This window comes from Sciurus carolinensis, chromosome 15 (assembly GCF_902686445.1).
Source record: "Sciurus carolinensis chromosome 15, mSciCar1.2, whole genome shotgun sequence".
NCBI classification, from domain to species: Eukaryota; Metazoa; Chordata; class Mammalia; order Rodentia; family Sciuridae; genus Sciurus; species Sciurus carolinensis.
The window spans coordinates 56,824,907-56,850,314 of NC_062227.1; the positions used below are offsets into that span (position 1 = coordinate 56,824,907).

The 25,408-nt window shown below is 36.7% G+C and overlaps 1 protein-coding gene across 3 annotated transcripts in view; it reads right to left on the reverse strand.

Moving 5' to 3' along the window:
- Dym (dymeclin) overlaps positions 1–25,408 on the reverse strand; it is a 369,953-nt gene that overhangs the window by 269,872 nt on the left and 74,673 nt on the right. For all 3 annotated transcript variants that reach the window (XM_047527019.1, XM_047527018.1, XM_047527017.1), the window contains exon 6: positions 7,966–8,038. In XM_047527019.1, coding sequence (XP_047382975.1) covers positions 7,966–8,038 — 73 coding nt within the window. The remainder of the gene's footprint in view (positions 1–7,965; positions 8,039–25,408) is intronic.

Sequence of the window (25,408 nt, forward strand, 5' to 3'; positions counted from 1 at the left end):
AAAAAAAAAAACACTGGTAGGCAAACACTGCTAGGAGAGATTGCTAAAAGGACAAAGTAAAAAAAAAAAAAAAAGGTGGCATTTTCTACCTTTGTGTGAAAACAGGATGAAGAATCTATACTTATAATTGTGTGTGTGTGCACGCACGTGCAAATGAATAAAATTTTTCAAGAAAGATACATAAAAAACTAAGAACTGTAGTTAACTACAAAAGTAAAGGGGAGGGCTGGAGAGATAGGAGACAAGGATGAAAGGGAGACAATTCAAGCACTTTTGTGTGATGGGTTTTGAATCATGCAAACATATAAACTGAATTAAATTTACTCAAGAGCTGAAAAAAAATTGCCACAAAATCTTAAAAACCGAACTTTTACCTATTAAAATTTGATGACACATTGAAATAAAAACAAATAAAAAACTTAGTCATCCAAATCACATTGTGGTACATTGTAGGAGTCACTGACGTAAAATTATTAAAGTTGGTATCTATTTCTCAGTTCTCAACTCTGGTAACTTTGACAAATAATTTCTCTATATCTTGGTTTTCTTATTTGAAAATAGGCACATTAATCAAGATGATCTCTAATGTCATTTCCTGCTATAACTTACTATAACAGTTTAAAAAAAAAAAGGAACTCAAGGTAACGTTAGATTCCTGTGAAAACAAAATCTAAAATATTAATTGGGCTATCTTAAATGCCAAATAATCAGAGAAATGAGCCAGAGGGGTCAATACTTGAAAGAAACCAAAATTCTACCATGCTGAGTGTGGTGGCTTTCAAAAGATGAAAAATATATTAAGCCAACAGATCTTTCTTGTTTTAATGTTCTTGTATAATCTTCAGAAGATTTTCATTACATAATCACCAAAACAAAGTCAACTTTAGAAAGCCAAAGTGTTGCTTTGGCTGCCATATCATCCCAAGAACTTTCCACCATCTGGTCTGGAAATGTCCTAGAACAAACTACTGTTGAAGCAAGTTATTAATTTTGTGTGAAGAAAAAAGGTAGGCGCCATGACCTTGTACTGCTCTGCTAGGGCAGAGTGGAACACTTGGATAAAGACAAAAGCCTCCATGAAATGGGTGTTAGTGTTGGCTAAGTTCAAAATCAATGAGCACAGAGGGAAAAAACATGCTCCTTTGACTTACTATTGGATAAGAAACCTGAAGGTACTGTAAATGGAACATAAGTTAAAACAAGTGACAAGTTCAAAGGATTACCAAAATTTAGAAATATCAATGCCATGCCAAAGAGGAAATTCTAAAAGACAAATATAAGGAGAAATTAAAAAGTGGTATAATATGTTAGATACTATTAATAGTGATGACTAGTGTTAAGTTAATGAATTAAAGACATGGTAATAATTCTCATTTATAAGTTCTTTTTTTTTTTTTTTTCCTGGTGCCCAGGATTGAATCCAGGGTCTGTGTATGCTAGGAGTGTACTCTACCACTAAGCTACATCTCCCAGCCCCTATAAAAATTTAAACAATAAAACAAAAAGTGCCTGGAGATCAAGAGTCAAGAAATCTGGATCTAGTCTCAGAACTGACACTCATTACCTTTATCAACCACCTTATCTGTCTACTCATCATATGTAAAAACTAAAGGGTGGGGTTCATAGGAGCTCAAATATCCACTCCTTGTTTCCAGTTTCTCAAAGAACTGATACTCCATATGTAAAAATGCATTGAATGTTTAAAACAGAGCCACAAATATTGAAACAAAGTTTAACTCACACAGAGCTTCTAAAAATTCCTTTAAAAACAAAAATTTAGATTGACAAATTGATAAAATGGAAACATAACAATATTGCAAATATACTAAAATCATAACAATTACAGAATTTATGGTATGTGTGTTGATGTCCCCAAGTGTAATTATGTCAACACAAAATGTTTTGTTCATAAAACGAAATCAGAAACAAAAAGCTCCTGAGGGGGGAAAATGATTGCTAAAACTTCATCAAAAGTTAGAAATAGCTTTTAAATAGACGTGTTACATAACGAGGTTTCAGTTCATGACAGACCACATACACAGGGTTGTCCCATAAGATTATAATGGAGCTGATAAATTCCTATCACCTACTGACTTTGCAGCTGTTATCACACAGCAGTTATGTGTTTCTCGTGATGCTGGTGTAAACCAACTGTGCTTCCAGCTGCATAAAAAAAGTATAGCACATAGGACTGCGTACCACATATAATATTTGATAATAATACACAATTATGTTTAGTTTATGAATTGATGATACCATACTTATTGTTATCTTAGAATGTACCCCTACTTTTAAAGAAGTTTACTATAAAACAGCATGCCATGTGATCAGCAGCAGCAGCCTCCTACATTTTTCTGAGAAAATGCATACAAAAAAACCCAATTTCCATTCTAAACTTATAAAACTGAAAATAATTTTTGACTAGTTTTTTTAAATTTTTAATTGGCACATAACTGTATTCACATATTCATGGAATATGGTATGCATTTTGGCACACATATACAACTGTAATGATTAAATCAGGGTAATTAGTATATCTATTACCATGAATGTTTTTTTTTTCTTTTTTTGTGTTGGAAACATTCAAGATCCTTTCTTCTAGTTATTTTGAAATGTTAACCTTAGGGACTCCATTGTACTATACAAAGTTAGAACTTGATGCTCCTAGCTAACTGTATTTTTGTAATTATTAACCAGCCCTTCTTTATTCCCCCTCCTCCTTACCCTTCCTAGCCTCTGGTAATCACTATTCTATCCTCTACTTCACGACATCAACTTAAAAATAACAATTTAACACACAGCAAGAAAAATAGCAAAAGAAAGTGTACAAGGAAGCAAAAAGAATCACCTGGGCAGACATCAATAAATAATTTAATGAATCAAGAAATGGTGGTATATACTTATATCAGCACTCAGAAAAATGAAATGCTAGGATAAAAACCTAACAAAATATTTACAGAAAAAAATATTTTAAATAAAAATTTAAAAAATATATGTACTATGAGAGAAACTACAAAACTCTTGATGGTTGGGTATCAGATCCCTGCTAATTGCAGGTAATTAAAACCCCAGGAAGCGAAAGTACAAATAAAATAAGACTACTGTTATTAAACTATCACCTTGCTTAGCTGTTCCTTCAATGTTCTTTGAGTTGTTTTCTGAACTGATGCAACTCCATTTCCATATCTAAAATATTTAAAAACTGAACTACTTGTCTACAAATGTCTTTGGCAAGTCACAGTCTCTAATCTATTAACTCCAGTTTTATTGGGGGGAGGGGAGGGGACTGGGGATTGAACCCAGGCCTAACACATGCTAAGCATGCACTCTACCACTGAGCTATACCTCCAGCCTTAACCCCAAATTCAAAATGAGAAAACAGGCTAGATGTGATGTTGCTGGTTAGTGATAGAACTAGAATTCAAAACTTATCTTCTGGGTTCATAGAATACATGGATTTTTTTTTTTCTCCATGATATACAGCTCATACCACTTTGACAATAATCAGTGAAACATTTATAAGCAATCTAAGCACCTATCTTTTAAAATCAACACTGTGTGTACTGATAAAAATTTTGGTCAGATTCAAATAAACCAAATAATGTTTTACATATTAAAAAAAAAAATTAACTGGACTTCCCTCCACCCAAGACACCAGGCATCAGGTTTCTTTCTTTGTGGTTGTTGGTTTTCGTTTGGTACCAGGGATTGAATCAGAAACCACATCTCCCTTTTTTAAATTTTTTATTTTTTAATTTTGAGATAGGGCCTCACTAAGTTGGTTAGGACCTCATTAAGTTGCTGAGGGTGGCCTTGAACTTGAGATCCTACTGTCTCAGCCTCCCAAGCTGCTAGGATTACAGGTGAGTACCACCACACAGGTCAATTTTCCAATTAAAGAGCTATTGGAAATTTTATTTTAAATAAACATTTTTAAGTATTTATTTATTTATTTATTTATTTATTATAGGTGGACACAATACCTTTATTATGTTTTTATGTGGTACTCAAGATCAAACCCAGGGCCTCATGCGTGCTAGGTGAGCACACTTCCACTGAGCCACAACCCCAGCCCTGGGAATTTCAAATATATAATACTATCTTGAAAACCCTATAATCTTTAATTCAATGGTTATAGTGTCTCAGATGCTTCACTCATGCAGAAAGCTGTATGAGATGTTTACTTCATAGCACCTAAAACTGCTGACTTGCTGCAGCCCACACCCCACCAGGTCCTGGTTGAAGCCAGCTTTGGAGAAGTGTTTGAGAATCACCACGCAGGCTGGAGCAGAGCATTTTCCCAACAAGCCCTTCACTGCCAACCACAGGCCTCTCAGACCTTCACTCTCTTCCAATAACAGAGACTTCATAAAGAACTGTTTATGACTCTTCAGGTTCTTCAACCACCTACTCACTGTTAGCAGCAAATGCTTTCAATATTCAAACTTTCCACAATATAACATCTGAAGACTATGGGTTGAATAAATGTGCATTTTGCATAATTTTATTACATTTCAGAAATCCTGTGGATACAATGAATTTTATAAAAAAGATTCTTAAATCAGTTTTAATTTCATCCCTCCCCAATATACCCAAAATGGACAGCAGAGAAATAGATATAAAAATTATACTGTTTTATCTAAGAAACAGAATCCTAAGCATAATTAAAACTTTAGTCCTCTAACAGGCAAGTCTTTGCTCCATCGAACAACAAAGCTTTCCCAGTCCTGAATTTCCACAAATCTGCTGTAATCAAACTAATGCACTTATTATTCTCCAAACATATTATTCACCCTACAAGGTCCCTATCCAGTTCCTTTCTAACTCTTCAATGACCTAGGTACTGCTAATCACTATGGCTCCAAACAAATTTATCAACTGTTTGTCTTATGGGGCTATCTTTCTGTGTATCTTTTCATCTCTCAGGTTTTCAAGAGTCACTCCTTTCTATATCAAGGGCCTCATACAATATATATCCATCATATATTTAAACTACATTTTCAAGAACTAACTTAATTAAAAAGAAATTATTGTACTGTGAAGAGATAATCTGGGGGCAACTGAAATACAAAGCCAACAGTCCCTCATTTCCTTAAATATTGTCAGATGTTTTGACTTCTATAAATGTCAGTAAGACACCTGTTTTTTATAATAAAAGGTACCAAGTACAAAGGAATCTGAGCCATGACACTTGCAATGGAATATGCCTTCGCACAATACTGTGTTTCTGTACAGACTAAATAATGAAAAACAAGCAAACAAAATGCTTTAAGCACACTAAATAGGTTGTACTCTACTAATTTACTTATCCAATAAATATCTCCTGAGGCTCTACCACATGGAACTGAGTACCAGGGATACAGCAGAGAACAAAACAAACACTGGCACATGAAGACTCCTGGCTTTTATGGAACTTTCATTATAATTTTATTTGAAAAATGCAAACGAGAGAGAACAGATAGTATGAAAAGTTGTACTAAGTGTTTAGACAAAGAAAGAAGCATGATAAAAGGACAGAGAATGACTGGGTCTGTTGGAGGGTACCTGAAAGAACAATTTCTAGGAAACAGACCCCGAGCAGAAGAAAGCTGAAAGGAGGTCAGGGAAAGAGTCATGGAAATGTCTGAAGGGAGAGAGACAGGTAGAAGAAGAAAGTTAAAGACACTGGAGGCAGGATGGCTGGCCCACTTTCCATGAGCCACAGTAGCAGAGAGGTTGAAACAGATGGGGTACGGCAAGGTGAGCAGCTGACACCAAACATTCCCTACACTCAGCAAGTACACAAAGTCACACTACGCAGTCACTCACTAAACAGCAGCCGTGATGGTGACTAATTACAAAATCTCATCTTCATCTATCTAAAACCCATGAAAAAACTAGGAAAGGTTTCCTCAGATTAAGTTCTTGATGAAAAATCTACAAATCAAGGCCAGAGTAAGAATTAACTGAGCTCCAGTCCACAATGAGTTCACAGATTCTAAAGGGAGAACAACACATGAATGCATCTCAGAGGGAAAGGCTGCATGGCAGACCTGGTGCCAACAGAAAGGCCTGCTCTGCATAGACCTCTCAGGGACCAGCGCAAGAGAGGAGGTGCAGGGCCTGTATTTGACAATGACATCATCACATACAGCTGGAACACCTACGGCAATGAAAACAGATAAAAAGCCTAGGAAAGAAATCTAGTTCAGGTCTTCTATTCAAAAATTTCTATTTCACAAAAAAACAACATTGCAAGCAGTCCCCAAAATTTAAGTACAGTATTCGGACTACACAACTTAACTGATACTACAGTCTCACATATACCCTGCTACTGAGTCGATTCTCACAGGTCTGATTCAGCCCTTACAGTGACACTGTGTGAACTAACGCTGTATAAGTTCTAAGCTCTGGGTTTGACTCTGACCTACATATTACACTTCACAGTAATGTCCTAAGGAAAACACCTCTCACTCTATTCCTTTCCAATCCCCCTGAGATCACAGGAAAGATATAAAAATCAAAGACATGATTTTACTTTTGGAAGACTCATTTAAATTCTAGTGGTATCAAGTGGTATCAACCCAAACACACTGAAAATTGTCAAGGGACAAGTCCACATATGACAATCTTTATTTTAAATATATAAAAGCTGAGCGATATGGAGTTAAGGAAGGGTTCCTGAGAGACCTGCAACTCTAATTTGACTTAAAAGATGTATACCTCAGAGAATTAATATTTTATCAAGAAATCCAAAGTGCCTGAAAAGTAATAGCCGCTAACTGCTTAAAAGTCAATCTTCTCTACAAATGAACTCTGCAAAGTTCACTGCAATGAACTTCTAGGTGTTTATCTAACCTACGGTACTAAAGTTGATCCTATTCTCTTAGTAATAAAGTAACATGTATAAATATGTATATGTGTATGGTAATCATTTTCTTTCAATTTTAACAGAACAGTCTCATGAGAAACATTTAAGCTAAGTTGTTTTGAATTATTCTCCATGAGTAATAAAATTAGATTCCTCACTATTCACCTGCTAATTCAGCACAAATATGTCAATGTTAATGTGAAGACTTTATGGCAAGCTTGATGATGTTTAGGTGTGACACCATTCCCACTTCTCATATATTGATAACCCCTGTAAATCATAAGCAGATCTATAACACTGCACTATGGTTATAGTAAATGAAACATTTAAAGAGTAGCTTGGTTTCACATGGAAACTGTAACCAAGACAAACCTTCTTGTAGGATGGAGTTCCAAGAACATTAAATCATAAAAAATTGTTTCAGCAGCTGGTTAAAGCTGAGTGTACATAATACAAGACATCTGGGTGTCTGTGCATTTTCAGTTCATTTAAAAAGTATAAACACATTAAAACACTGAAATGTTTGATAGATTGTAACATTGTCTGCTTGCTCCTCAAGAGTGTCTAAGTGGCTGTTCCACCAACTGTGTTCACACAGCTTATTTTCTATTTATCTACTGTTTTCATACCCCTTAACTTCACCAAAACATTTTATTAATAAAGGCTAAACAACAACAAAAAAGAATGTACCTATTTAGTATATATAAATAGGCCAGAAATAAAATCAGGAAGTCAGGAAAAAATATAGAACAAATACGGGGTGACCAACTTGCTGCGTCTACGACATACAGATTAGATGCTAGCTGCTTCCCTCTCAAACTCATTTTCAATTAAGATCTATAAAAGTGTCTTATTGAGATTAATCTAATTCTGTGCCTAATGCTTAATATTGCCAAAAGGTTTAATGATTTTCCCTTAACAAAAAATTCTTGTTTTGATTATAGATAGTCAAAGTATAAATACTATTAGGCAAAAGAGATAAAGAAATTCCATGGATGTGTCCTTACAAGACACACAGAAAAGTACTACACCAGGACCTATAAACTCTTCTATGTAATCTATCATCTTCAATACACAAAAGAGAGAAAACGAATCCGTACTTAGCCAGAACTTACAAGAGTGGAATATCAGTGATTAACTGCATCAAACAGCAGAGCAATTCTTCCAAAAGGTCTTCTGAGTCAGAACCTGGCAAAACACAAAAAAAAAGTTTTTAAAAAGGAATACAACAGAATGGAGTTAAGTTTTCAGTCCTAGTGAAAATAAGAATAATTATCATTATATACATTCAGATGCTACTTTTGACCTTTGAATAAAATTCAAATCATAAGCAAGTGAGTATCACTATTAATAATGCATTAGCTATTAATACAGCTTTTAAAGCTGGAAAGTACCTTAAGGGTCCTGTAGGCCAGTAGTTTTGCAATTTCTTATACTGACTACATTTCTTTTAATAAAATTATATAGTAAAGTAAAATAATGTTTGAAGCAAGGGAGATTACACGTACCCCTTACTGCCATAAATATCTGATCTTATCTTTGGTCTTCTTGCTAAGCCCCAAGGCATCTTTCTGAACCCTTGGGGTTCCACAGATCAGACTGAATTCCATCAAGAAGCTAACCACATCTTTACAGACAAAGTGACAAATGAAATGGCTTTCCCAAGTCACAGAATAAATAAATAGCAAAGATAGGATACAAATTAACATTCCAATGGAACTGCCTTCTGTCCCTGACTGCTACTGCTAAGTGACTTTCAAATTTCTAAAGCCAATCAATACCCTATGTGACTTCTGGTTTTGGACACTACTGAAACCTGTTCTTTTTTGTTATTCTTTCCTCGGTTCCTATAACATCTTATTTCTGACCCACTTCTTTTTCTATTTCTTCCGAATGTCTGCTTCCTCAGAGTACTTTCCCTGAGTGCTCCCTTTGGCTATCTTCTCATTCCCCACCCTGTCTCTTGTCAATCACCACTTCCATACAAGTGACTCCTAAGTCTACAGTTTTCCTCTTAGCCTCCCCTCTAACCATCTTATTTCTTTCCAATTGCCTACTGGCCATCTCTACCTAAAAATCAAATTCACCTCTCCTAACATTTCTTCTTTATTCTCCTTTTTGGCAACTGCATCAGTAAACAAGTTCTAAACCCAGACTACTCTCCTACTCATCCTTCTGTAACTAAAGCAGAATGAATTTGGGAGCAGTCCTCTGAATTAAGAGGAACTACCAAAGTCAAGAATCACATGATCATTTCGATAGATGCAGAAAAAGCATTTGATAAAATACAGCATCCCTTCATGCTCAAAACACTAGAAAAAATAGGGATAGTGGGAACATTCCTTAACATTGTAAAGGCCATCTACGCTAAGCCCATGGCTAATATTATTCTAAATGGTGAAAAACTGAAAGCATTCCCTCTAAAAACTGGAACAAGGCAGGGATGCCCTCTTTCACCACTTCTATTCAATATCGTCCTTGAAACTCTAGCCAGAGCAATTAGACAGACCAAAGAAATTAAAGGGATACGAATAGGAAAAGAAGAACTCAAACTATCCCTATTTGCTGATGATATGATTGTATACTTAGAGGAACCAGGAAATTCCACCAGAAAACTGTAAGATCTCATAAGTGAATTCAGTAAAGTAGCGGGATATAAGATCAATGCACACAAATCTAAGGCATTTCTATACATAAGCGATGAATCTTCAGAAAGAGAAATTAGGAAAACTACCCCATTCACAATAGCTTTGAAAAAAATAAAATACTTGGGAATCAATCTCACAAAAGAGGTGAAAGACCTCTACAATGAGAACTACAGAACACTAAAGAAAGAAATTAAAGAAAACCTTAGAAGATGGAAAGATCTCCCATGTTCTTGGATAGGAAGAATTAATATTGTCAAAATGGCTATACTACCTAAAGTGCTATACAGATTTAATGCAATTCCAATTAAAATCCCAATGATGTACCTTACAGAAATAGAGCAAGAAATTATGAAATTCATCTGGAAGAATAAAAAACCTAGACTAGCTAAAGCAATCCTTGGCAGAAAGAGTGAAGCAGGGGGTATCGCAATACCAGATCTTCAACTCTACTACAAAGCAATAGTAACAAAAACGGCATGGTATTGGTACCAAAATAGAAAGGTGGATCAATGGTACAGAATAGAGGACACGGACACAAACCCAAATAAATAAATTTTCTCATACTAGACAAAGGGGCCAAAAATATGCAATGGAGAAAAGATAGCCTCTTCAACAAATGGTGCTGGGAGAATTGGAAATCCATATGCAACAGAATGAAACTAAACCCATATCTCTCACCATGCACGAAACTAAACTCAAAATGGATTAAGGATCTCGGAATCAGACCAGAGACCTTGCATCTTATAGAAGAAAAAGTAGGTCCAGAGCTTCAACATGTTGGCTTAGGACCAGACTTCCTCAACAGGACTCCCATAGCACAAGAAATAAAAGCAAGAATTAATAACTGAGATAGATTCAAACTAAAAAGCTTTCTCTCAGCAAAGGAAACTATCAGCAATGCGAAGAAAGAGCCTACAGAGTGGGAGAAAATCTTTGCCAATCATACTTCAGATAGAGCGCTAATCTCCAGAATCTATAAAGAACTCAAAAAACTCTACACCAAGAATGCAAGTAAACCAATCGACAAATGGGCTAAGGAAATGAATAGACACTTCACAGAAGAAGATCTACAAGCAATCAACAAACATATGGAAAAATGTTCACCATCTTTAGTAATAAGAGAAATGCAAATCAAAACCACCCTAAGATTCCATCTCACCCCAATTAGAATGGCGATTATCAAGAATACAAGCAACAACAGGTGTTGGCGAGGATGTGGGGAGAAAGGTACACTCATACATTGCTGGTGGGGATGCAAATTAGTGCAGCCACTCTGGAAAGCAGTATGGAGACTCCTTAGAAAACTTGGAATGGATCCACCATTTCACCCAGCTATCCCACTCCTTGGCCTATACCCAAAGGATTTAAAATCAGCATATTACAGAGATACAGCCACATCAATGTTCATAGCTGCTCAGTTCACAATAGCCAGATTGTGGAACCAACCTAGATGTCCTTCGATTGATGAATGGATAAAGAAAATGTGGTATATATATACAATGGAATATTACTCTGCCATAAAGAATGATAAAATTATGGCATTTGCAGGCAAATGGATGAAACTGGAGAATATCATGCTAAGTGAGATAAGCCAATCTCAAAAAACCAAAGGAAGAATGATATCGCTAATAAGTGGATGAGGACACATAATGTGGGGTGGGAAGAGTTAGTATTAGGTTTAGAGTTAGGTTTAGGGAGGGGGGCAAGAATGGAGGAAGGAAGGACTGTATAGAGGGAAAAGAGGGGTGGGAGGGGTGGGGGGAAGGGAAAAAAATAACAGAATGAATCAAACATTACCCTATGTAAATTTATGATTACACAAATGGTATGCCTTTACGCCATGTACAAACAGAGAAACAACATGTATCCCATTTGTGTACAATAATAAAAAAAATAATAATAAAAAAAATAAATAAATAAATAAATAAAAGAGGAACTTCCTCCACTGGGAGTAAGGGTCAAAGGGCTGCAATCCCTGACCTAGACAGGTGACAAAGAAGCTGGGAGCTGGGAGCGGAAATCAGTCTCTGCCCGGGCCTGTGTAGCACTGCCATCTAAATCTGCCATTTGTATTTCCTGCCATTTGTCCCATTTTGCCCCCTCTTCAGGCCAACTAAATCTACACATGTCTATCACCTGGCTTTTGTTTCTATAAATTGTAAGGCTTCTGTGGGGCTGGTGGGAGAAGTAAAAGAAGCAATACAGTTGTTTCTTCCTAGTTTGATTGAACTGCATAAAGTTCATTTTTTTCCCTTTTCATCTTTTGCCTATTTCTTATGTGGGCAGGTGGTGGAATCCAACCCGTCAGGATTCAAGCAGGATCCCTGGGCCAGGCTGACAGTAACCTAACCACCCAGTCTCTGGGTTCTGTCAACTACTTCGTCCACCTCTCTGCCTCTTTCCTTCATTCCCTCTGTCATGCCTATATTCATTAGCTCATCATCTCAGTTCAGTTAAACAAGTTTACTAAATTAAAACTCACTCCTGAATATTTCTAAACCTTCCCAGTTCTAGTACTCATACCTCCAATTTCAATTATCTTCAATCCAAACTCCAGATTACAACCAGAGGGAGCTAACTGAACTCCATCCTTTCACCTCCTGGCTTAGATCTTTTGATTACTTTAAATTGATGACTATATATCAGTAAAAAAATTCTAAGATCTAAAGCAGAGAATGGCAGTCCCTTCATATTATAGGGCCTGAACCCACTTCTACTTTCTCTCCCTCCATTACCCCTTTCATGGTGTATATGCCGAGCTATCTGCTACATGCCATTTTATACTTCCACAACATTCTCATTTCTTAGAATACTCTCCAACCATAAAAATGTGATTTTTTTTCTTATCTTTTTCTTCCTTGTACTGGGGGTGGGGGTTGAACACAGAGGCACTTTACCACTGAGCTACATCCCTAGTCCTTTTTTAATTTCTTATTTTGAGACAGGGTCCCAATTAAATTGCTGAGCCTGGCCTCAAACTTGAGATTCTCCTGCCTCAACCTCCCAAATCACTGGGATTACAGGTGTATGTCATGGCACCTGGCTAATGATTTTTTCTTCTTCTTTTTTTTTTTTTGGAACCCAGGATTGAACTCAGGGTTGTTTAACCACTGGACCACCTCCCCAGCCCTTTTTATTTTGAGATAGAGTCTCACTAAGTTGTTAAGACTGGCTTTGAACTGATGATCCTCCTGCCTCAGCCTCTAGAGTCACTGGAATTAGAGGCATGTGCCACCATGCCTAGCTAATGTTTTTTTCTTAAAGTTCATGTTTATCCTTCTGAGCCACTAAGTTTCCATCTCCTCCATAAAATTCAGTTGCCTCACCAAGAATAAAATAATAATCTGCCAGGTGCAGTGGTGCACACCTGTAATCCCAGCAACTTGGGAGACAGTAGGATCATGAATTCAAAGTCAGCCTCAGCAACTCAGTGAGACCCTGTATCTAAATAAAATACAAAAAAGGGCTGGGGATGTGACTCAGTGGTTAAGTGCCTCTGGGTTCAATCCCTGGTACCAAAAAAAAAAAAAAAATCATCCTCCTCCTCCTCATCATCATCATCTATAAAGTATCCATGCCTTAAGCATGACTTTCATTGCATACATATGCATATATATTGCATTCACTGACTATGGTAAACCATTATTACTTCCTATCTACATGCAGGCAGATCCTTATTACACTCTGGACTTCTTGAGGGCAACAACTGACAAACAGCTTGAACATACAAACAGCTTGAACATACTCCATGCCATCCATAGATTCAACATCTACAGATTGAAAATATTTTAGGGGTAAAAAAACTGCCCATGCTGAACACATGAACTTTTTTTGTGTCACTATCCCCTAAACAATACAGTATAACAACTATTTGCATAGTATTTTTATTGTGTTACATCTAGACATAATCTGGAAATGACTTACAGTGTATAGGATGATTATATAGAATATATTCAAATAGTACACATTTTATATAAAGGTATAGAGCATCTGCAGATTTTGAAATCTACAAAATTTTGGGAGGTGGGCATTCCTGGAACTTATCCCCCAAAGATAGGAGAAAATTATAATATATACTCAAGACATATTTGCTGCACTGAACCCAGGCATATTAGTAAAGATCCAGCAGTTATATCCAAAGCACTTGAGTCTCAAAAAAAATTTTTTGGCCTTTTTTTTTTTCTAGGCCACAATATTACTTGCTATTCAGAAATTATAGAGAAACTTGCACAGTAGTCCTCAGACAAGTGAGTATAAATACTGAAGAAAATATTAAACCACAGTGAAACATATCAATCAATACTAAAGAGAAAACAAAGCAAGACTCAAGTTCAACAATCACTTCAAAACTCAATCCAAATGAAGAAGATAAAATAAGGGAATAAGTAACATTTGTCTCTCAGTCTACACAATAAGGAACAGATCTAACTAAAATGTCTCTCACTGCCAAGGCTATCACCCTATCCCAAGGGAGTTAACAACCTATTCTAATAGGTTGATTTCTTGGCACATAGTATATACTCAATTCTTGTTTGCTGGACTCACTCTTTGGTTTATCCCACAGAATGTAGTGACCCAGTGAGAACCTTTAGAATCACTCACTGATTCTCTAAGGAACATTTCAAACCAAATACCAATTTAATAACCTATCCCTGTTCAGCCAAGCAGCCAGGATAGCTTTTTATTATAGAAGGTGAGGGATCAACACTCAGGACCCACAGATGGTTTCTGATTGGATTTTTTATTTCCTGGCCTATAAGCGCATCTAATTTTTAAGACTTAAAATAGTGACAAGAACTCTCTATCCAGTTGCATGTGCCATCATGAGCATGGCCAAGTTTACATCTAGGTGAAGGAAGGCATAATCACAGTATTATTATCAATTTAATATAAAATTAAGATGATGAATAATTTCACACAAGTAAAATATAACATTTCAAACCCAATGTCCTAAAAAAAGACAAGAAAAAGCAATTTCCAGTTCAAATTTCTGAAGACGTAAGTTTATTTTAAAAAAGCTTCAGAATAATTATTAAAATAAATCTTCAGAATTATTATTGTTTGGGGCTAATCCTGAAGTAAATACTTACACATTAAGTGAAGAGTGACAAGGTTTGACTGCTTACCTAGTTGGCCATTAAGCAAGTCATTCATACTGCACTGTTCCAAAGGGTATTTATATCACCTTAGCTTTCACAGAAAGTCAGATATCTTCCTTAGTTACAATTTAAAACAAATAAGTATAAATTCATCTAACAAAAATTACAAAACGCTCATAATACTTCTCATAGTAAAGAGAATCTTAGAAGTCCTTCAGATTAACAGATCAATGACAAAGTACACAGAGATTCTTTTAGCAAAGAATATTCAATGTGCTTACTGTACTGTGAATTTTACTACTTAGAATTTTTCGCTTTAAAAAAGACTATATGTCTCTCTTAAGAATTTTCTTTCTTAAAGAGTTTTAAATTGAGGGCTGGGGTTGTGGCTCAGTGGTAGAGTGCTTGCCTGGCATGTGTGACACACTGGTTCAATTCTTAGCACCATATATAAATAAATAAATAAAATAAAGTTCCATTGACGATTTAAAAAATTATTTAAAATTTTTTTTTAAATTGAGGCTAGAATGTAGCTGTGGTAAAGTGCTTGCATTGCATAACACAAAGCCCTGAGTTTGATCCCAGTTCCAAAAAAGAAAAGACAAATAAATAAATAAACTGCCTCCCTAGCTCTAGCCAAATGTTTTAATATTTTAACTCTTAGTTTCTGTGAACTTAATATGAATAGCAAACCTTTACTAAGTGCTCTGCCCTTTGAGAGGAGAACTTCTCACTGTCTCACAGTGATCTGACAATAACTCTTAAAGAGTTGGTATGATTACAATCATTTTACAGGTGAAAAAGTCAAGACTCAAAGAGGTCAGTTTACTTAGAGTAAGGGGTACAGGTCACATGTGTACCCAAGCCCAGACATCCAGACTCTCAAGGGTTTAAAAAAAAAGGAGGAGGAAAAAAAAATCTTACAAATTATTCTAAAGCCCTGTTTCTAAAACCTAATCAACCAAGCCATGTTTCACTCAAAAACCTAAATACAAACTCTCTGGTAAGTGAGGACTATGAGCCAGGTAAGGGGAGAGAGACATGAACTACCACATATTACTTTACATATCCGGATTATATTTTATACACCCATCAAGGCACACAGGAAGTCCTTGGTGTCCTAAGTACCCAATCTAAAATAATGAATAAATATAAACTACTATTATCATTATTATACAGAAAAAGTCACTATAATCTTAGCTCTGTCCCTGGATCTCCCCCACTCTAAAGGCTTAACCCATTTCTCTGGTTCCTATGAGCTTCACCAGAGGCAGGAGCAAGGACAGGAGGATTTATCAGGTCCCTTCCAGCTCTACTAATCTATATCCAAAATTGAGCTACAGACCATTTATTCCTTCTATTCGACACCCACTCAATACCATTGGTTAAAATATTCCTTGTGCTTTGGGAAAGGAGCAGTAGTAAAATACTGTCCTAATCAAACGCTTCTATCAGAGCAGGAGGGGGAAAAAAAAAGAGAAAAATAAAAACAAAAACAAAACAACACTCACTGATCACTGCTAAAAAAAAAAAAAAAAAAAAGGCAATCAAAATAAAGGAAAATATGGGTCACTTAAATCAGGTTATAAGGAGTTATTAAAAGGAATATCAAAAGACCAAGAGCTAATTGTTGTCATCCTCTTTGCATTCAGAAAGTTAAATTGCCAGTTTCTCAGGGTTGCCCAAAACCACAATGTCCCAAGAACAAGTGCTAAAAACAATCAAGAACAGAAACATGCTCCAAAAACATAAACAGTACCTGAAAAGTTTGGAACTAAATTGAATTCTTTAAAATTGAAGACATATAGCCACACTTGTAATTATTATAAACTTAGGAGTCACAAAACCATGATAGATTCTATGTTGCCACCAGTTTTAATTGTAAAGTGAATATTACAATTATTCTAAAATATTAAACATCTAATTAGCAAAATTTTAAAAGCCTATTAGCTAATCACAAAGTAGAAAAGCACATAGACTTACTTCTTTATAAAAATAAAAGTGATCTATATCTCAATGCATTACAATATTTATAAGCCGGTGTCCTATATCATTCTAATGAAATCCGTAAGAATTTTGGTTGAGTGCTATGACTGTGGACAAATAGAAATGGTTTTAATTGCCTTTAAGAATAATACTGTCAGAGGTAGAGCGCTTGCCTAGCATGTGTGAGGCACTGGGTTCAGTTCTCAGAACCACATATAAATAAATGAATAAAATAAAGGTCTATCAACATCTAAAATAATTTTTTTAAAAAAAGAATAATAAGAGATCCAAGATGGCGGACTAGAGGGAGGCTGCGTTCCTTGTCGCTCTGTAACTCTGGTTTCAAGCAGAGGATATCTGTTTCTTGGTGAGGGAGTTTTTGCTGCTTAACAATCCCCTGCTGTTTACCCCATTTGTCTGCTGTGATCACCTGCAGTCTGCCAGCATATCGACGCCCTTTTTGAGTGCAGACTGCTCACTGTCAGGCGCCTATCATCCGCCATTTGCCTGCCTCTCGCCTGTCCATCGCCTGCCTTACACCTATCCATCACCCACCAAATGAGGTTCACCTCCCACTTGTCCGACAACTGTCAGCAAACTGATCACCGACCGCCAGTGGAGCACCAGCTGCCTGCTGTTACCAGGAAGTTCACTGTTACAGTACCTGCAGGTTTGATTACATGTGGCTGCCACCATTTTGAGACAACAGCCAGGCCCCATAGGACCCCTGGCCGTATTGACTGAGCCCTGTCTCCAGGATCCCTCAGCCCGACCGATCACTCCCTGCCTCTGGGGCCCTCACATCGACTGACTGCTCCCTGCTGCCAGGACCACCAGACTGACTAACTGCGCCCTATCACCAGAATCCCAGACAGACTGATTGCACCCGGCATCCAGGATCCCGCAACCAAACCAAACACACCAGACCTCCAGGATCCCTGCCTGACCAACCACACCCCGCCTCCAGTACCTCCAGCTGACCACGTCCACACCCTAAGCTGCAGCGCCCCATTTGACAACACATTTGGAAGCCAGAGCGGACATCTGGGTAATCCTGGAAGCCGTAGCTCCAATCTTTCTGTGGGGCAAATCCCATCCTGAGATGCCTGCTGGAGACTTGAAGCTCAAAGTCAGGTACCTCTCATGCATCAGGCTACTGAACACTATATATCATTACTATATGATATGACAGTTACACTGTAGATTTTCTTTTTTCTCCTTATTGAAAAATTTTAAGTTTTTATTTCTTTACTTTTCTTGCTCTCTTTTCCTTTATGTTTACCTGTTCCCTCAGAGTCTCTTTTTCCCTTTTTTGCATGCTAACATCCAATTTCTTTTGATTACATTCTCATCCTTTCTATTATCTAGAACTTCTGTATATTCTTTTCTTATCCCATTAACAGCTACATTCTACATCCCTCTGCATCCTCTTTGTCCTCCATTAGAAACTGCAGACCTTATTGCAAATCTGTTTGTTTTACTGAAGATAATATTTGAACTCATTCCGTTTATTATGACAATTTTGTTATTGTCCTCGTAGGGGCTATTTGGTCTAGGATTGCATAGTGTCTGAATCGGGCACTGCTAATATTGATCTCCCCTTAAAGAAAAGGTTTTGGAAACCTATTCGGCCACTAAAAGCCTATAGGGGGAAATCTGCAATACCCCAGATCTGCACTGCTAGAGGGGAAGATACATGAACAACATGAAAAAACAAGGGAAGAAAATGATCCAAACAAATCTAGATTCCATATTAATAGAATCCAATGACAGTATGTTAGAAGAAATGTCAGAAAAGGACTTCAGCTTATACATGATTAAGATGATTTGTGAAGCAAAGGATGAGATAAGAGAGTAAATGCAGGCAATGAATGATAATACCAATAAGCTGAAAGAGCAACTGCAGGAAGCAAAAGATCATTTCAACAAAGAGATAGAGATTCTCAAAAAAAAAAAAAAAAAAAAAAAACCCAAACGGAAATCCTTGAAATGAAGGAAACAATAAACCAAATAAAAAACTCAATGGAAAGCATCGCCAAAAGACTAGACCACTTGGAAGACAGAACCTCAGACAATGATGACAAAATATTTAATCTTGAAAATAAAGTTTCCCAAACAGAGAAGATGGTAAGAAATCATCAACAGAATCTCCAAGAATTATGGGACATTGTGAAAAGACCAAATTTAAGAATTATTGGGACTGAGGAAGACACAGAGATACAAACCACAGGAATGAACAACCTATTCAATGAAATAATATCAGAAAATTTCCCAAGCCTGAAGAATGAAATGGAAAATCAACTATGAGAGGCTTACAGAACAACAAATGCACAAAATCACAACAGATCCACACCAAGACACATTATAATGAAAATGCCTAACATTCAAAATAAAGATAGGATTTTGAAGGCCGCGAGAGAAAAGCATCAGATTACATACAGGGGGAAACCAATACAGATAGCACCAGACTTCTCAACCCGGACTCTAAAAGCTAGAAGGGCCTGGAACAACATATTTCAAGCTCTGAAAGAACATGGTTGCCAACCAAGAATCCTATACCCAGCAAAACTAACCTTCAGATTTGAAGATGAAATAAAATCCTTTCATGATAAACAACAGTTAAAAAAATTTACAAATAGAAGGCCTGCACTACAGACTGTTCTCAACAAAATATTCTAAGCGGAGGAAATGAAAAACAACAATGTAGGTCAGCAAAGGAAGGAACTATCTTAAAGAGAAAAAATCAAAGGAGAAACCAAGTCGAGTTAAAAACCAAAAATAAGCCCAAATGACTGGGAATACAAATCATATCTCAGTAATAACCCTGAATGTTAATGACCTAAACTCATCAATCAAAAGAGAAGACTGGCAGAATGGATTAAAAAGAAAGACCCAACAATATGCTGCCTACAAGAGACTCATCTCATAGAAAAAGACATCCACAGACTAAAGGTAAAAGGATGGGAACAAACCTACCATGGACATGAACTCAGTAAAAAAATGGGGGTTTCCATCCTTATATCAGATAAAGTGGACTTCAAGCCAAAGTTAGTCAGAAGGGATAAAGAAGAACATTTTATACTGCTTAAGGGATCCATAAATCAGGAAGACATAACGATAGTAAATATTCATGCCCCAAACAATGGTGCATCCCTGTACATCAAACAAATCCTTCTCAATTTCAGGAATCAAATAGACCACAACACAATAATTGTGGGTGACTTTAACACACTGCTGTCACCACTAGCTAGATCTTCCAAACAAAAACCAACCAAAGAAACTATAGAACTCAGTAACACAATCAATAACCTAGACTTAATAGACATATATAGAATATCCCATCCATCAATGAGAGGATTCACTTTCTTCTCAGCAGCACATAGAACCTTCTCGAAAATAGACCATGTGTTATGCCACAAAGCAGCCCTTAGGAAATGCAAAAAAATAGAGATACTGCCTTGTGTTCTATCAGATCATAATGAACTGAGAGTAGAAATCAATGACAAAATAAAAAACAGAAATTACTCCAACACCTGGAGACTAAATAATATGCTATTGAACGAAACATGGGTAACAGAAAACATCAGGGAGGAGATTAAAAAGTTCTTAGAGGTCAATGAGAATGACGATACAACATATCAAAATCTCTGGGACACTATGAAAGCAGTACTAAGAGGAAAATTCATTACATGGAGCACATTCCAGAAAAGAATGAAAAGTAAACAACTAAATGACCTAACATTACAGCTCAAAGCCCTAGAAAAAGAAGAAAAGAGTAACAGCAAAAGTAGTAGAAGACAGGAAATAATTAAAATCAGAGCTGAAATCAATGAAATTGAAACAAAAGAAACAATTCAAAAAATTGACAAAACAAAAAGTTGGTTCTTTGAAAAAGTAAACAAAATAGACAAACCCTTAGCCACAATAACAGAGAAGGAAAGAGAAAACTCAAATTACTAAAATTCGTGATGAAAAAGGAAATATCACGACAGACACCACTGAGATACATAACGTAATGAGAAGCTATTTCGAAAATCTGTATTCCAACAAAATAGAAACTACCGAAGACATTGACAAATTTCTAGAGACATATGATCCTCCCAAACTGAACCAGGAGGGCATACACAATTTAAACAGATCAATATCAAGCAATGAAATAGAAGAAGCCATTAAAAACTTACCATCCAAGAAAAGCCCAGGACCAGACGGATTCTCAGCCAAGTTCTACAAGACCTTCAAAGAAGAACTCATTCCAATACTTCTCAAAGTATTCCAGGAAACAGAAAAGGAGGGTACCCTACCAAACTCATTTTATGAAGCTAATATCACCCTCATACCCAAACCAGGAAAAGACACATCAAGGAAAGAAAATTTTAGACCAATATCCTTGATGAATATAGATGCAAAGATCCTTAAAAAATATTGGCAAACCGTATCTAAAAACATATTAAGAAAATCGTGCACCACGATCAAGTGGGGTTCATCCCTGGAATGCAAAGATGGTTTAACATCCGTAAATCAATAAACGTAATCCATTATGTCAACAGACTTAAGGATAAGAATCATATGGTTATTTCAATTGACGCAGAAAAAGCTGCGGAGGTGTCCGGAATTCCATCCAGTGCTTGACAAAGATCCTCTGGAGGATGATTGCAAAGGCTCATCCTAAAAGGAATTGCCAGATGTTTTGCTCCGAAGATTCGTGTTTATTCTGCTGTGTTTTTCTGATAATATATTACTCATTTCAGTCTGAACAGACTGCTTAAGGGGACGAGGGGAATACAACAAAAATTCCAGAAAATATTACCTACAATCTGAAAAACAATGGGTCTTTACCACTAACAAAATTAAAAATAATTCTGCAACTGTGCAATGAGTCCCTGAAAGCCTCTGGAGAAAATAGTTATAGATCTGCCTTTGTCTCCAACAGGCTGGTTAAATTTTAACGATGGTTTTGTTTATGTGTGGTAGTAAGGTAAAAAAAATAATGTTTCACAACATTCCTTCCTTCCTACAAAGAATATGTCACCCCCATAATAAACGTTGGTACACAATAACCATTGGGACCGCTACCCTCCTGTAACCCTTAACTCAGCAATTTAGATATTAACCAGATGGACCTAGTAGAGATGGTCACACGAGATTACTTGTCTATCACTTTAACCGCGAGAATAATAAGAATAGTCTTAGGTCACATAGAGTTTAGATATTAAGGAAAAAAACATTGTATTAGCTCATTGACATAGTTAGTTATTCTTAAAACAATTGTGATTAGGTAAGGATAATCTGTAAGGTTGTTGTTTTCTGCCTATGCTTTGGAAACTTCTTTAATATTAACCACAAGACTGCCATTATAGCCTGAAGAAAAATGTATATAAACCCAGCCTTCCCCAGAATAAAGTGGGAGTGATTGCACCAGAACTAGAGTCTGTGTCTTTCATTCTCCATCCATCGCCGACGCTGTCTCCCCGCGCCCCGTTTACCAATGTGGAACCCATGGACTCCTACTAGGGCTGGACCCCGGCAAAAAGTGTTCAACAAAATAGAACACCCCTTCATGCTCAAAACACTAAAAAAAAAAAGGGATAGTAGGAACATACCTGAACATTGTAAAGGCTATTTATGCTAAGCCCACGGCCAACATCAATCTTAATGGAGAAAAACTGAAACCATTCCCTTTAAAAACGGGAACAAGACAGGAATATCCTCTTTCAGCACTTCTATTCAACATTGTCCTCGAAACTCTAGCCAGAGCAATTAGGCAGACCAAAGAAATTAAAGGGATACGAATAGGAAAAGAGGAACTTAAGCTTTCACTATTTGCTGATGACATGATTCTATACTCAGAGGATCCAAAAAACTCCTCCAGAAAACTTCTAGACCTCATCAATGAATTCAGCAAAGTAGCAGGCTATAAAATCAACATGCATAAATCTAAAGCATTTTTATACGCAAGCGATGAAACATCTGAAAGGGAAATGAGGAAAACAACTCCAATAGCCTCAAAAAAAATAAAATACTTGGGAATCAATCTAACCAAAGAGGTAAAAGATCTCTACAATGAAAACTACAAAACACTGAAGAAAGAAATTGAGGAAGACCTTAGAAGGTGGAAAGATCTCCCATGTTCTTGGATAGGAACAATTAATATTGTCAAAATGGCCATACTACCGAAAGTGTTATACAGATTCAATGTAATTCCAATTAAAATCCCAATGATGTACCTTACAGAAATAGAGCAAGCAATCATGAAATTCATCTGGAAGAATAAGAAACCCAGAATAGCTAAAGCAATCCTTAGCAGGAAGAATGAAACAGGGGGTATCTCAATACCAGAACTTCAACTATACTACAAAGCAATAGTAACAAAAACGGCATGGTATTGGCACCAAAATAGACAGGTAGATCAATGGTACAGAATAGAGGACACGGACACAAACCCAAATAAATACAATTTTCTCATACTAGACAAAGGTGCCAAAAATATGCAATGGAGAAAAGATAGCCTCTTCAACAAATGGTGCTGGGAAAACTGGAAAACCATATGTAACAGAATGAAACTAAACCCCTATCTCTCACCCTGTACAAAAATCAACTCACAATGGATCAAGGACCTTGAAAATCAGACCAGAGATCCTGCATCTTATAGAAGAAAAAGTAGGTCCAAATCTTCAACATGTCAGCTTGGGATCAGACTTCCTTAACAGGACTCCCATAGCACAAGAAATAAAAGCAACTGGGACAGATTCAAACTAAATAGCTTTCTCTCAGCAAAGGAAACTATCAGCAATGCGAAGAGAGAGCCTACAGAGTAGGAGAAAATCTTTGCCACTCATACCTCAGATAGAGCACTAATTTCCAGAATATATAAAGAACTCAAAAAACTCTACACCAAGAATACAAATAACCCAATCAACAAATGGGCTAAGGATATGAACAGACACTTCACAGAAGAAGAACTACAAGCAATCAACAAGCATATGAAAAAATGTTCACCATCTTTAGTAATAAGAGAAATGCAAATCAAAACTACACTAAGATTCCATCTCACCCCAATTAGAATGGCGATTATCAAGAATACAAGCAACAATAGGTGTTGGAGAGGATGTGGGGATAAAGGTACACTCATACATTGCTGGTGGGGATGCAAATTAGTGCAGCCACTCTGGAAAGCAGTGTGGAGATTCCTTAGAAAACTTGGAATGGATCCACCATTTGACCCAGCTATCCCACTCCTCCGCCTATACCCAAAGGACTTAAAATCAACATACTACAGAGATACAGCCACATCAATGTTCATAGCTGCTCAATTCACAATAGCCAGATTGTGGAACCAACCTAGATGTCCTTCAATTGATGAATGGATAAAGAAACTGTGGTATATATATACAATGGAATATTACTCAGCTATAAAGAAGAATAAAATTATGGCATTTGCAGGCAAATGGATGAAATTGGAGAATAGCATGCTAAGTGAGATAATCCAATCTCAAAAAACAAAGGACGAATGATCTTGCTGATAAGCGGATGATGACACATAATGGGGGGTGAGGGGGGGCAAGAATGGAGGAAGGAGGGACTGTATAGAGGGAAAAGAGGGGTGGGAGGGGTGGGGGGGAAGGAAGAAATAACAGAATGAATCAATCATCATTACCCTATGTAAATGTATGATTACGCAAATGGTATGCTGTTACTCCATGTACAAACAGAAACAACATGTATCCCATTTGTTTACAATAAAAATAAATTAAAAAAAAAAAAGTACTGGGGATATAGCTCAGTGGTAAAGTGGCCCTGGGTTAAATCCTCAGTACCAAAAACAAGAAAAAAAAATAGAATAATACTGTCTACTAGGTTTGATTATAAAATATATGCTTATTAGCAAAGTTTAATTGTTTTTGTTCCACTGATAACATACAAGATACAGCACTGATAACATACAATGGACAGCACCCATCTCAGAACCAAAAAACCACTTAGAAAGTTCCTGGAGGCACATTAGTTTTTCTGCAAAGATAGATTACAGATCATATTGTGTTGAATATTTTAACACAATATTTAATATTTAAAATGCTTCCTTTTTTCTCTTGAGTTGCATTTTTCCATTATTAGTTTATTGTTCACATTGCTTACCTATAACCAACAAAACTGTTAAATTTTATGCTAAAATAAAAATACAACCAAAACTACTCAGCCATTCACTAAACAATTCCAGGTTTACCTCTTGAGCTACTATAATTTGCCCCAGTCTCTGGGGACCAGATCAAGCAGAGAAAAGTGAGTTGTGAAGACCCTTTTCCAGGGCAGCCAAACCACACTGGTCAGCAGAAAAAAACGAAATGGTTTCAAGGAAGAGAGATTTACCTCCACTGAGTTTAGAAATATGAAAATGCCATGGATTTAAGGGTAATTTCAAAGAAAGAGTTTGAAAAAGTTTTAAGCCACAGGAGAATGGAAAGAAATTGGTTGTTAGAGTACCATCAGAGATTTTTATATCTCTCCACAAATTTCCTCTTATATGACTTCCATCTGTTTGCTGTATCACTTACAAGTTAGCTGTCTTTTCAATTATTTGGCTCCATGGCTCTCTATTTACCTGCCACAGTAAAGCGCACAGAGTTTGCCATGTGGCAGTTCCCACTGGAGAGGTCAGAGCTGCTTCAGAGGACACCCAAAAATCAGACCTTTCCTTGTTTTGGTTCACTGTCTCTAGAAGCACATCTACTCATCTGGCAGGAAGGTGAAATCCTGGTGCCAGCATCTAGCAGCCAAGTCCAGAACGCCTCCTTCCACTGCAACCTTTGCACTCACCCTGTGCTCAGCCA